The 12,658-nt window shown below is 49.0% G+C and overlaps 1 protein-coding gene across 2 annotated transcripts in view; it reads right to left on the reverse strand.

The window, feature by feature from the left end:
* MYLK3 (myosin light chain kinase 3) overlaps positions 1 to 12,658 on the reverse strand; it is a 56,880-nt gene that overhangs the window by 34,855 nt on the left and 9,367 nt on the right. The window contains exon 1 of one of the 2 annotated variants that reach the window (XM_025370880.1): positions 6,097 to 6,689. The exons of the other annotated variant lie outside the window; for it this stretch is intronic. Within the exon in view, the coding sequence (XP_025226665.1) occupies positions 6,097 to 6,573 (477 nt within the window). The 5' untranslated portion in view covers positions 6,574 to 6,689. Of the gene's footprint in view, positions 1 to 6,096; positions 6,690 to 12,658 lie in introns of those variants that run through there. 2 annotated transcript variants of the gene reach the window in all.

Below are 12,658 nucleotides of genomic sequence, written 5' to 3' on the forward strand. Positions count from 1 at the left end.
CTTTTAAAATCTATGAGATTTTTACAGTTAGGATCCCTTTTGGGGTGACAGAATTGTTTCCCATTTTTACTGTGGTGGTGGTGACATGGATAGAAACATTTGTGGAGCTATATATTTGAAATGTGCATAGTTTGTGAGTATGTGCAGTTTATTACATGTAAATTATACCATTATAATTATTACGTAGTTACTAAACCTTAATAAAACTCTCTAGAAAAAAAAAAAAATCTAAGTTCCCAGCTTTTCTTAAAAAATCTGAGGATGGCCGGGCATGGTAGCTCACACCTATAATCCCAGCACTTTGGGAGGCTGAGGAGGGTGGATCACCTGGGGTCAGGAGTTCAAGATCAGCCTGGCCAACATGGTGAGATGAAACCCTGTCTCTACAAAAATACAAAAATTAGCCAGGCATGGTGACAGGCACCTGTAATCCCAGCTACTCGGGAGGCTGAGGCAGGGAGAATCACTTGAACCCGGAAGGCGGAGGTTGCAGTAAGCCCAGATCACACTGCTGCACTCCAGCCTGGGGGACAGAGTAAGACTCTTGTCAAAAAAAAAAAACACACACACACACAGAAAAAAACCTGAAGATCTGGCAACTCTAGGCCAAGATGGCAAAACTCGGCTAGGGCAGTCTCCTCTAAGCAGCGCACTACAGCTGTTCCAAATGTCTCCCCAACCCTAAGGTGTTGGTTCCACTGTTCGTCTACACCATGCCCACTACTCTAAATTACTACCTGCTCATTACTTTGCGATTCCAGGACACCAAGCTTTGACCTCTGAACAGTAAGGACATAGCACATGGAGAACACACAGCCCAGCACCTGGCGTGGGGGAGGCACTTCATCAAAACTGCTCGCTGCCACTGTCACCAGGATCACAAGAGTCATCAATGTGGCCCAGATCCCCTGCTCGGCAGACAGCTCCCCCTTATCCTTCTGCAGACTCTGTCCTGCCGCCCCCAGAGCTAGGGGGACTGGAGGCATGAAATAGACCTCCTCCTCTTTCACCCACTGGCAGAAAGGGACTTGGACAGACTGTCCTTTGGCAGACCTTGTTGGGTTCAAACTGTCCTCTGCTTCCCCCCTTTTTAGGGTAGGCAGGCCCATGCATGTGCACCCCCCACCCCCAGCTGGGTTCTGTCTTCAGGGCTCAGCCTTCTAGTCCCTGCTGTTTCTGTGCTTCCTCACACACCATTCTAGAGGACTGGTGCCTCTGAACACATATGCCCGGGGCTGTTTTCCAGAAGAGCACACCTGGCTTCCAGGTATCATCAAATTCACTGCTGGAACCAGATGAAGTGCCGCTGGGGACTTCTGAAGATCTCAGGAGGACCTTCACAAAGTCCTGGCACAATTTTCAAATTTAACTGCCAGTGCTAGGATTTAATTCCATTCCAAAGACGGTTGCCATGCTCCACTCTCCCAGGAAACTCAGTCCCCAAGAAGCCTCCATAATGCACAGCATTCAGCACTGACGATGTGTTTAGCAGCCGTGGCTGTGTCTCAGTTCATCGCTCATTCTCTGAGCCCTTCCTGCAAGACCTGCCCTGGCCTCACAACATGGAGGGAAGCAGAGGTTTCCTGTCATGGGCCAATCAGCAGCCGACAGCCTGATGGGGAGACTGGACCAAACCTAAAGACATTCCTGATATGTTTATTAAACGCCAGGGCCAGAGGAGAGATTTAGCAAGTTCCAGTGGAGCAGGACAGACGGGAAATGGCACAAGAACTCAAAAAGTAGGAAGTTCTGTGACTTCCCTTACCCAGAAATGCCTTCATGCAACATATGTAACAGCTAATTTCATTACTACATGAAGCACTCTTACAAATCAATAAGAAAAAGGCAAAAAAACAAAATAGGAAAGAGGGGGAAAAGATATGAGCAGGCAGTTCACAGAAAATACAAAAGGTTTCAAACCTGTGAGTGATGTTCAGTCTTCTAGCAAAATAAATATAAATCAAAACTATAAGACATATTAGTCTAGTTTGGGTTATATTTGAAATTTTCCATAATAAAAACCTAAAATTTTTTCATAAGTTCAAAAGGTTAGCTTTAAGAGACATAAAAATAATGGTCTTATTTGGGTCTGATACAAATAAACTGTAAATTTTTATTTTATTTATTTATTTTTGTGTGTGTGTGAGACAGAGCCTTACTCTGTCGCCCAGGCTGGAGTGCAGTGGTGCGATCTCGGCTCACTGTAACCTCTGCCTCCTGGGTTCAAGTGATTCTTCTGCCTCAGCCTCCCGGGTAGCTGGGACTACAGGCGCCCGCCACCACGCCCAGCTAATTTTTGCATTTTTAGTAGAGACGGGGGGGGGGGGTTCACCATATTGGCCAGGCTAGTCTCGAACTCCTGACCTTGTGATCTGCCCACCTTGGCCTCCCAAAGTGCTGGGATTACAGGTGTGAGCCAACACACCCAGTTGGTTTTTTTTTTTTAAGATGGAGTTTTTGGTTTTGTTGCCCAGGCTGGAGTATGGTGGTGCAATCTTGGCTCACTGCAACCTCCAACCTCCTGGGTTCAAGCAATTCTCCTGCCTCAGCCTCCTGAGTAGCTGACATTACAGGCATGTACCACCATGCCCAGCTAATTTTTGTATTTCTATTAGAGACAGGGTTTCAGCACGTTGGCCAGGCTGGTCTCGAACTCCTGACCTCAGATGATCCCCTGCCTCAGCCTCCCAAAGTGCTGGGATTACAAGCTTGAACCACCTCGCCCAGCCTAAAATATTTTTAAAGTATAAGATAATCAGGGAAATTAGAACACCGAACTTCAGTAATACTAAAAAGTTATCATTCGGCCCAGTGCAGTGGCTTGTGCCTATAATCCCAACACTTCGGGAGGCTGAGGCAGGAGGATCGCTTGAGCCCAGGAGTTCAAGACCAGCCTGGGCAACGTAGTGAGACCCTGTCTCTAAATAAAAATAAATAAATAAAGCTATTCACTTTATTAGGTGTGATGACAGTATCAAGATTATGTTTTTCTAAAAGAGCCCTTATCTTTTTGCTATAAATGCTAAAACGTTTATGAAAGAAATGATCCAACATCTCAGATTTCCTTAAAATAATCCGAAGGGAGAAGTGGGTGGGGAAAAGAGAAAAAAAAAAAGCACAATAATTTCCCATTTTCATTCATCAGAAAGGCAAAGAATCAAAGGCATTCCCACACCTTGATGGTAGGAGACTGATTTGGAGTAACTTCTTTGAAGGCTGATTTGCCTTTATCCGTATCAATTTACCATTTGGCTTGGCATTTCCACTGTGGGAGTGTATCATGCAGATAAACTCACACTTGTGTTCAGTGACATACATCTATGGATATTCACTGCATCATTATGTATAGTTGCCAAAAATGAGAAACAATAGAAACAAACGAGGATCTGGGCTGGTTAACAACTGAACACACAGCCCCCCAAAGGGAGTACTCGGAATATATTCATAACAATATAAACATCAATCAATGCCCAAAATATATTAAGTAAAAAATTAGAAATCAGGGCCAGGACAATGTGAATAACATTTAAATTAAAATAAAACAATTCTGCCAGGAGCGGTGGCTCACACCTGTAATCCCAGCACTTCGGGAGCCCGAAGCAGGCAGATCACTTGAGGTCAGAAGTTCGAGACCAGGCTGGCCAATATGGTGAAACCCCATCTCTACTAAAAATACAAAAAAATTGGCCAGGCATGGTGGTGGGCATCTGTAATCCCAGCTACTCAGGAGGCTGAGACAGGAGAATCGCTTGAACCCAGGAGGCGGAGGTTGCAGTGAGTCAAGATCACACCATTGTACTCCAGCCTGGGTGACAGAGTGAAGCTCCGTCTCAAAAACAAAACAAATCAACAAAGCAATTCTGGTGGACAGATTGTGGGAAAAACAAAACCAAACAAAAGGGTGCTGTGGATACCAAGTTGCTTGTAGACACAGCCTCTATCTGGAAGGATTCAAAGGAAATCAGAACCCACGCTTGCCTGCGGGGCAGGGTATTGGTGTTCTGGGGCCTGGGGGATGGAATAGGAAGGAGACGTATGCTCTTTACATTATTATTTTTTTACTATGTGCATATTAATTTTGTTAACGCTATTGATTAGATCTATTTTATTACTTACAGTCGTGACTTTGTATCTGCCAGGGATCAGTTCCTGGGCCCCCTCCACACCAAAATCTATGGCTGCTGAAGTCCCTGATATAAAATGTCATGGTATTTGCATGTAACCTACACACATCCTCCCATACACTTTAAATCACCTCTAGATTACTTATAATACCTAATACAATGTAGATGCTAGATGAGTAGTTGTTATACTATCGTGTAACAACTGTATTATTATTTAGAGAATAATGACAAGAAAGAAAAACCTGTACATGCTCAGTACGGACACACCATCATAGGACTAACTACATTTTGATCTGAGATTTGATTGAATCTGCAGATGTAGAACCCACAAATATGGAGGGTTGACTATAATTAGATTAAATTTCTTTCTTTTTTTTTTTTTTTTTTTTTTTGAGACGGAGTCTCGCGCTGTGTCACCCAGGCTGGAGTGCAGTGGCGCGATCTCGGCTCACTGCAAGCTCCGCCTCCCAGGTTCACGCCATTCTCCTGCCTCAGCCTCCGAGTAGCTGGGACTACAGGCGCCCGCCACCACGCCCGGCTAGTTTTTTGTATTTTTAGTAGAGACGGGGTTTCACCATGTTAGCCAGGATGGTCTCGATCTCCTGACCTCGTGATCCACCCGCCTCGGCCTCCCAAAGTGCTGGGATTACAGGCTTGAGCCACCGCGCCCGGCCAAATTTCTTTCTTTTTTTAAGAGACAGGGCCTCACTCTGTGGCCCAGGCTGGAGTGCACTGGCACAAACACAGCTCACTAAAGCCTCCGTTTCCAGGGCTCAAACAATTCTCCCACCTTAGCCTCCCGAGTAGCTAGGACTACAGGTATGTGCCACAATGCCTGGCAAATTTTTAAATTTATTTTTTGTAGAGACGGGGTCTTACTATGTTGCCCAGGCTGGTCTCAAACTCCTGGCCTCAAGAAATCCTCCCACCTTGGCCTCCCAAAGCACTAGGATTACAGGCATGAGCCACTGCACCCAGCATAATTTTATTTCTTTAAAGCTGGGCTTGGTTAGGGTCACACTGCCCTGCAGGCCAAGCCCTCAGGAGAGGCACCGTGGAGACAGCAGGGGCTGGGGAGAGGGGCAGCTCTGACAGGAGCTGCAGGGCAGGGAGGGGAAGGGGCAGCAGGGGAGCTCCGGCCTGGTGCGGGGAGGGGAGGCATGCTCCTGTCCTCGGCAGCTGACACAGAGTCAAGCACAGACCCCTTTGACCCCAGCTCATCTCTTGCCAGAGGCTGGTAAGTCACTTCAGGGGTCTGAAATGGTGGCTCCAGGTTGTCTGAGTGTTGTTAAGTGGCTGACCCCTAGTTGTCCCCAAACAGGGTGTTCCCTCTGCAGACCTCACCCCCCATATCCTTCTCCCAGCGGCCAAGCTTCCATTAGCCTGCAGGATTGATTATGCAACTCTTGGGAACAGCCGCTCCCAGGAATGCCACCCTCCACCCCCAGGCTCCGGCTCCTGCCTGCTGTCCCCCTGGGTCACTGTCAACACTCGTCTCCCCACAGGCAGCTGCACTGTCCACCCCCTCTGGAGCTAAGCTCAAGGTTGGGAACAGGAGGTGGCGGGTGGGTTTCTGAGCGGGGCTCCATCAGGAGAGACTGGCCACTCCTACCTGTCCCATCCCATGTGTGAAGGAGCAGAAGGGCAGTCACGGGGGTGTCAGAGAAGTGTGGTGGTCCTCTCTCCCAAACCACCAGCGTGTCCCCCACGGCTAGGTTCCCTGGAGCTGCCAAGACCCTGTAGTCCTGACCAGAGCCCCGCTTCTTCCCTTCCCTGGGGAGAATAGCAGGCAGTATCCTGCCTGGAAATCCACTTATGACCCGTTTAAGGTTCCGGCTCTCCTTTTCCCCATCCACAGGTCACACAGGAAGGGGACACCATGCCTCCAGCTCTCCAAACACTGGCTGCCTGGCCAGTCTCCCACCAGGGCCGGGGCCTCCCGTCCAGCTAGGGCAGGGAAGCAGGAACCAACCTCCTCGGGGCTGTCACCTGGGCTGCCTCCCCTCCAGGGGACATGCCCTTGCATGAGGAAATCCGCCACCTTCGATTTCTGGAATGTGGCCCCCACCAAAGTGATGGCCCTGTCCACCGCAGCCACCATCCTGAAGAGGGCCTCCAGCCTGGCACCGTGCTGGGCCGCATCCTGCTGCATGGCCCTCACCAGCTCCAGGACCTCAGGCCACCCGGCCTGGGTGTCAGCGCGGGGAGCCCCATCAGCCCCACCTGGGCCTGGTGCCCGGGAGGCCTCCAGCCTGCGCAGGCCCTGCTCCAGGTGGCCCATGTCTCGGCACACGCTCTGCAACTTCTCTGTGACATCTCCTTGGAAGTGAAGGAGCTGGTCCACCTTCTCGTTCAGCATGTTCAGCTTTTTGTCCATGGTGGTTAAGCAGGCCTTGCCCAACCCTGGCGGCCCCCAGTGCCCCAGACTCTCCTCGGAGGTTCCTGACATGCTGGTGCAGGCTTGACCAGGGTAAGAGTGGGGAATGACGAGAGGCACAGACCCCTGGTTCTCACTCAGGCGGTGGTGTCTGCAAGGTCATTGTCCTCCGCAGCTGACAGCCTCCCGGCAGCACCAACCCCCACGATGGCCTGGGCTGTGTGAGGAGCGCAGAGACCCGGGTTCTTCCTGTACCTTGGTTTTGCTTATCTCCCACCCTCCACAGGCCTGTGAGTGACAGGCCGAGGTCGGCCCAGGCCCTTCTCCTTGGGGCCCCTTTGACATCACGGCAGCATTTAACATTCCTCTCTGAGAGGCTGCTGATGGGCAAATATGTTAAGAATCTGCCCAGAGCAGGCAGGGTTCATGCAACTACTGGTTCGGTTCAGTGGGAAAGGAAAGGGTCCTTTGGAGAATGGACCTGCTGGCTGGGCTCCAGGAGGGATCCCAGGGCAGAGGAAGGTCCTTAGAGGCCCAGAGCCCTGAGGCCACATATATCAGAGTCACAGTAAAAAGCAAGACAGAGACAGAAAGGAATGTGAGACCACTCAGCAAAGTTGTGACTTCTGCCATGATGAAAATTTTGATGCTTCTGCAAATTTAAAACAAACTTCAGGTGCCCCTACTTCACCAGCATTCAGAACATGTGTTTAGACTGTCTGTGGGGTGGCTGGCTGGTCCCTCCCCACCAGGGCCTTCAGTCACTAGTCACCGGTACCTAAAAATAGAACTAAGGGCAATGACCCTGGCCACCTGCCAAGTGCTGTCCTGAGGGCCCATGTTCTTCACTGGGCCCTCGGGGGGACACTCACCAGAGACACTTGCTCCCCCAATAACAACTATGCAGGTATCAGACACACAGTTTCCATACTGAAACAGACTTAGCAGGGACCCAGAGCACAACAGGCCTGTGTTTCCTGTGGTTTACAAATGTTTTTGCCTTAGAAGCCCTGGGTTCAAATAAAACATTTTACAGAAGTATCAGTCAATAAAGCAGACACAAGCAGAGATGCTAAGGTTACCCCCGAGGTGGGGCACAGGGAGCCCCTCAAAGTCCCAAGTATGCCACGGGGCAGTCTGACCTACACCATTTCCATCCAGCTCCCCTCGGGCAGAAGGCAAGGCCCAGAGAGGGGCATTTGCCCAAGGTGGCCCAGGCAGGCACACGGCCTCCTGAGGATGGTCCAGCCATGGGCAGGGCTGCCCCCAATGGAGGGGGCTTTAGTGTCCCCGTCAAGCTTCCCCCTTCTGAATAAAAGCAATTATTATAAAGTCTGACCTGGACATTTGGAATCTAAAAGCACTATTAGGGATGGGTGCAGTGGCTCACATCTATAATCCCAGCACTTTGGCAGGCGGATTGCTTGTGTCCAGGTGTTCGAAACCAGCCTGAGCAACAGAGCAAGACCCGGTCTCTACAAAAAATAAGCCAGGCAGGGTGGCACACACTTGTGGTCCTAACTACTCAGGAGGCTGAGGCGAGAGGATTGTTTGAGGCTGCAATGAGCTCTGATCCTGCCACTGCACTCCAGGCTGGGCAACAGAACGAGACCCTGTCTTCAAAATAAATAAATACATGAAAGCACCATTAGAGGTTTTGCTATGTTAAACCATTAACCTATCAATGCAATGAGCTTGCTATGCAAATGCAGCTTGACCACAGCCTTCTCTACCTACCCCTCTATCCTGCTAGTTGCCCCTGGGCAGCCCACAGAGAAATCCAAACCCATTCCTGAGAGCACAGCCATGGGTGTCGTTGGTGGAATGACCCAGAACATGCTAGAAAGAGCAGGGTCTGTTATATTCACCGCCGCTGAAAAACACACAAATAAAGTCTCCTTGGAAAAGGAAATTTGAGGGGTAACCCCGTGTTCCAGTTCCTCTGGGGATTCACCATGTGCCTCAGGAGGACCTCATTTGCCACAGAAGACTCCCCCAGTCGACCAGGGCAGTGGGCTCTCCCAACACTTCACGCTTAGCACTTCCCTGCAGATCTGGGCTCCCTGGGCCAACCTTTGGGAAAATGGCTGCCTAGAGAAGTCTCTAGAAGTCTAACATACCCAGCCCCTGTGCCTCTCCCCAGTTGGTGCCTATAATTTTTGTGGAATAAAAGTCCCACCAGACAAGAGAGGCAGACCCTGGCCTCTGGAGAACCAGCATCCAGGCAAGTCCTAGGTTAATAAAGCTGGAAAGGGCCGGGGGCAGTGGCTCATGCCTGTAATCCCAGCACTTTGGGAGGCCAAAGCGAACGGACCACGAGGTCAAGAGATTGAGAACATCCTGGCCAATATGGTGAAACCCTGTCTCTACTAAAAATACAAAAATTAGCTGGGCATGGTGGCGCGCACCTATAATCCCAGCTACTTGGGGGGCTGAGGCAGGAGAATTGCTTGAACCAGTGAGGCAGAAGTTGCAGTGAGCCAAGACTGCGCCACTGGCGACAGAGCGAGACTCTTGTCTCAAAAATAAATATATAGGCCAGGTTCAGTGGCTCATGCCTGTAATCCCAGCACTTTGGGAGGCCGAGGCAGGTGGATCACCTGAAGTCAGGATTTCGAGACCAGCCTGGCTAACATGGTGAAACCCCATCTCTACTAAAAAAATACAAAAAATTAGCCAGGTGTGGTGGTGCATGCCTATAATCCCAGCTACTTGGGGGGCTGAGGCAGGAGAATCTCTTGAACCTGGGAGACGGAGGTTGTGGTGAGCCGAGATTGCGCCATTGCACTCCAGCCTGGGCAACAAGAGTGAAACTCTGTCTCAAAAAATAATAATAATAAATAAAAATAAATAAATAAATAAAGCCAGAAAGATAACTTCAAAGTCTAAATGAATCCAAAGGAAAACACCAAATACCCAGACATGTACCTATACCAAACGTGAATTATCTGAGGCCAGGCACAGTGGCTCATGCCTATAATCCCAGCACTTTGGGAGGCCAAGGCAGGCGAATCACTTGAGGCCAGGAGTTTGAGACCAGCCTGGCCAACATGGTGAAACCCCATCTCTACTAAAAATACAAAAATTAGCAGGACATGGTGGCGAGCGCCTGTGATTTCAGCTACTCAGGAGGTTGAAGTATGAGAATCGCTTGAACCCGGGTGGCGGAGGTTGCAGTGAACCAAGATGGTGCCACTGCACTTCAGCCTGGGTGACAGAGCAAGACACTGTCTCGAAAAAGAAAAAAAAAAAGAATTAAATTACAAAAGGATTTGTCATGTCTTCATTAAGCATTTACATTAACCTTGTAAACAAACAAGTTTACAAGGTAGCCCATTTGCTAAGAAGGTGGCTACGGCTGGAAGCTCCCTGAGGGCAGACCAATCCTCTTAGGCTTGGCCTGGATTCCCGGAGGCACCAGCTGCCTGGCACATGGCAGGTGTTCAACATGGAGGAATGAGCTAAGGAGGAGGCAGCAGGAGGCTGAGCAGGCCGTCCTGAGACTTCTGTGGAAGGAGGAGGCATCAAAGTGAGCACAGGGCAGGAAACCCTGACAATCCAGGAAGGGAGCTCCAGGGAGCTCCAGGGCCCTCTGGGAGAAAGCCTAGAACACACCGTGGGTGGTTCCTGGGGCTTCTTTGGTGGAAGGGAGTAGCCGGAAGGACAAACTTTAACCTCTTTCATTCTCAGCTTTAAGAGATAGGAGTTTGGAGCACATGGATTTCCTGTAGGGATGCTTCTCTCTAACTCTCCCTGATGCATAGGACACAGCAGGGGGCTTGGCCAGTTTTTGTGTGATGGTGCTTGCCCAGAGGATGGGGAGGCATTGATCCCCCAAGCCCAGAGAAGGAAGACCAGAGAAGAGGTAGCTGAACTAGATCGACAGAGCAGCAAATACAATAACCCCTTGTCCTTCCTGGGTAAGGACAGGGCAGGGAAGTGGATCCTTTCCCGGGAAAAGACAGGCTGACCTCTATTCACCCTAGGTGGGGGCCAGCACACACTAAACCCCAAGACTCTTCCCTGGCCTTCTAGTGACCTAATAGTCTTGGGGATCATGAGGTGAGAGAGATTTCAACACCCTCATTTTATTTTACTTTGTTTTTTTCTAAGATAGGGTCTTGATCTGTTGCCCAGGCTGGAGTACAGTGGCACAACCACAGCTCACTGCAACCTGGAACTCCTAGGCTCAAGCGATCCTCCAGCCTCAGCCTCTTGCATAACTGGGATTACAGGTGCATGTCCCCGCACCCAGCTAATTTTTAATTTTTTTTAAATGTCATCACCCAGGTATTAAGCCTAGTACTCATTAGTTAGTCTATACAACAAGCCCGCATGACACAAGTTTACTTATGTAACAAACTTGCACATGTATCCCTGAACTTAAAATAAAAGTTTAAAAAAAAAAACTTTCTTTTATAGATGGGGTCTTTCAATATCTTTCCAGGCTTTATTAACCCAGGAGAGTGGTGGCTCACATCTGTAACCCCATCACTTTGGGAGGCGGAGGCAGGAGGATTGCTTGAGCCCAGGAGTTCAAGATCAGCCTGGGCAACAGAGCAAGACTCCGTCTCTACTAAAGAACATATATGTATATATTAGCCAGGCATGGTGGCATGTGCCTGTCATCCCAGTTATAAGGAGGCTGAGGCAGAAGGATCCCTTGAGCCTGGGAGGTTGAGGCAACAGTGAGCAGCAATGGAGACACGTACTCCAACCTGGACAACGGAACAAGACCCTGCCTCAAAAAATAAAATAAAATAAAATAAAATAAAATGATATCAAGGCTCTGACTCAAGTTGAAAGACTGACCTCTCATATTTCTCTCCTTCCCCTCCAGAGACTTCGTGGTAAAGGAAGAAAATAAATACACACCTGCAATGATGAAGAGAATAGAAGGGGCTGTTGGTGAATGAGTGTTATCAATGAATTTCTGGAAAACTAGTGGAGGAGAGGTAACTGGAGAAACAAGAAAGAGAAAACTGCAGCCTCACTGGCCACAAGGGTGAATACAGATAAGCATGGAGCCAGCTTTCCCTGTAGGACCCCAAAGAGGCTTCAGACCCCGAGACCCCCAGTGGGGTAAATAGGGAGCAGGAATGCAAGACTGAAAAGTCCATCCTTCTTCCTGCCCCACACCCCGGCACAGAAGGGCCTGGCCAGGCCCACCCTCCCTAGAGATCAGAGCCTGCTTCTGGAGAAATGTAATGGTCCACACCATAATAGTTCTAGGGGCTGGCTTTTGGGGTTTCTCAGGAGCGCCCTACCTGCTCATCCTCAACAAAACCACGCAGTTAAAAAGCCTCAACCACCCCAGCTGTCAGTACCTTCTTCAGAAATATGCACAGACAAAAAGGATCACTGAATGTTCAAAGAAAGCCTTCAAGATGAAAAGGGAAGACTAAAGCAAATAAACAGAAACATGATCATAGAAGAAACAGAGGAAATGAGAAACAGAAAGTTTCAAAAAGGCTGTCATTTGGCGGGGTGAGGTGGCTCACACCTGTAATCCTAGCACTTTGGGAGGCCAGGGAGGCGGGGCTCAACTGAGCACAAGAATTCGAGACCAACCTGGGCAATATAGAGAGACCCTGTCTCTACCAAGAAATTTTTTTAATTAGCTGGGTGTGGTGGCATGCGCCTGTAGTCCAGCTCTTTGGGAAGCTAAGGTGGCAGGATTATTTAAAGCCCAAGAGGCGGAGGTTGCAGCGAACCATGTTCGTGCCACTGCACTCCAACCAGGGTGACAGGGCAAGACCCTGTCTCAAAAAACAAACAGACAAGCCTGTCATTTGTAGCCACAGAAAAGCATGAAAGGCTATTCCATTCTTTAAAAAAGGAGAGGATGCTATGGAAAAAGAACAACTGTAGAATAAAAGAGAGGTCTTGGAATTTTAAAGTATGAATAGTGGAATTTAAAAATATGAATAGTATAATTTAAAAATTCAATATAGGGATGAGAAGATGAAGCTAAGATACTATCCCAGAAAATAAAACTAAAAGATGAAGACATGTGCAGGAGAGAAGCTGTTCGACAATGAGTCCAGCTAGCCTCACATCTAATTAACTGGAGTTTCGAGAGAAATGAAAGAAGGAAATAATTTATAAAAGAAATGCTACAGTCATTATGAAATTTTGGAACACAGGGATAAAGAGA

The sequence above is a fragment of the Theropithecus gelada genome, chromosome 20 (assembly GCF_003255815.1).
Source record: "Theropithecus gelada isolate Dixy chromosome 20, Tgel_1.0, whole genome shotgun sequence".
NCBI lineage: Eukaryota > Metazoa > Chordata > Mammalia > Primates > Cercopithecidae > Theropithecus > Theropithecus gelada.